This window comes from Onychostruthus taczanowskii, unplaced genomic scaffold (assembly GCF_017590055.1).
Source record: "Onychostruthus taczanowskii isolate IOZ18803 unplaced genomic scaffold, ASM1759005v1 scaffold1239, whole genome shotgun sequence".
In the NCBI taxonomy this organism is placed as follows: domain Eukaryota; kingdom Metazoa; phylum Chordata; class Aves; order Passeriformes; family Passeridae; genus Onychostruthus; species Onychostruthus taczanowskii.
Window position 1 is genome coordinate 3,967 of NW_024498395.1, and position 1,488 is coordinate 5,454.

The 1,488-nt window shown below is 41.8% G+C and overlaps 1 protein-coding gene across 1 annotated transcript in view; it reads right to left on the bottom strand.

Annotated features, from left to right (window-relative positions):
* The window catches only part of LOC121331532, a gene marked incomplete at both ends in the record, with an annotated part of 3,772 nt that extends 2,728 nt beyond the window's left edge, over positions 1-1,044 (bottom strand). The window contains one exon of the mRNA XM_041396044.1: positions 430-1,044. Coding sequence (XP_041251978.1) covers positions 430-1,044 — 615 coding nt within the window. The remainder of the gene's footprint in view (positions 1-429) is intronic.
* Positions 1,045-1,488: the final 444 nt, after the last annotated feature.

A 1,488-nucleotide genomic window follows, 5' to 3' on the forward strand; every position in this document is an offset into this window, starting at 1 on the left:
AAATTGGGGAAAATTCAACTAAAACTTCGCCCAAAATTGGCTCAAAATTGGACAAAAATTGGGTAAATTCAGACAAAATTTGACAAAAATGGACCAAAATGGGGGAAATTTGGCCCAAAATTGAGTCCAAAATTGGTCCAGAATTGACCCAAAATTGGCCAAAAGTTGGTCTAAAATTGGAGGAAATTCACCTAAAAATTGCAGTAAAAATGGGTGAAATTCGGCCAAAATTTGACATAAATGGACCAAAATCGGGGAAATTTGGCCCAAAATTGAGTCAAAAATTGGTCCAGAATTGACCCAAAATTGGGCCATTTTTTCTCCGTTTTCCGCCATTTTTTCCCCGTTTTCCGCCATTTTATCCCCATTTCCCCCCTCCCAGTCCCCTCCCAGTCCCTCCCAGTCCCTCCCAGTCCCCTCCCAGTTTACCCAGCACGCTGCCGTCGGCGCTGCCGGCCGCCAGGGCCGCAGCGCCCCCCGGCGGCGCCAGGCGGCAGCGCAGCAGCGTGTGCAGCACGGCGTGGCCACGGAACGTCACCAGGGAGGCGTCGCCCGGAAGGGGCGTGGCCCGGAGCGCTGGGGGAGGAGCCAGGTTAGGACACGCCCACGGGGAAAATTTGGGCGAAAATCGGGGGAAATACGGCCAAAAATTGGCTGAAATTGACCAAAACGCGGGAAATTTGGCCCAAATTTGAGTAAAAAATTGGTCCAGAATTGACCCAAAATTGGTGTAAAATTGGAGGAAATTCACATAAAAATTGCAGTAAAAATGGGTGAAATTTGGCCAAAATTTGACATAAATGGACCAAAATGGGGGAAATTTGACCCAAAATTGAGTCAAAAATTGGTCCAAAATTGACCCAAAATTGTTGTAAAATTGGAGGAAATTCACATAAAAATTGCAGTAAAAATGGGTGAAATTTGGCCAAAATTTGACATAAATGGACCAAAATGGGGGAAATTCGACCCAAAATTCACTCAAAAATTGGTCCAAAGTTGACTTAAAATTGGCCAAAAATTGGGGGAAATTCACCTTAAAATTGGCTCAAAATTGGACAAAAAATGGATGAAATTTGGGCAAAATTTGACCAAAATGGACCAAAATTAGGGAAATTTGGCCCAAAATTGAGTAAAAAATTGGTGCAGAATGGGTCCAAAATTGGCCAAAAATGGGAGGAAAGTCACTTAAAAATTGGCTCAAAATTGCAGTAAAAATGGCGAAAATTTGGACAAAATTTGACATAAATGGACCAAAATGGGGAAAATTTGGCCCAAAACTGAGTCAAAAATTGGTCCAAAATTGACGCAAAATTAGGAAAAAGTCACCTAAAAATTGGCCAAAAAATGGGCAAAATTCAGTCAAAATTTGACCAAAGTGGACCAAAAAGGGGAAAATTCAACCCAAAATTGAGTCAAAAATTGGTCCAAAATTGACCAAAAAAATTGATCCAGAATTAGGAAAAACTCACCTAAAAATTGGCTCAAAAT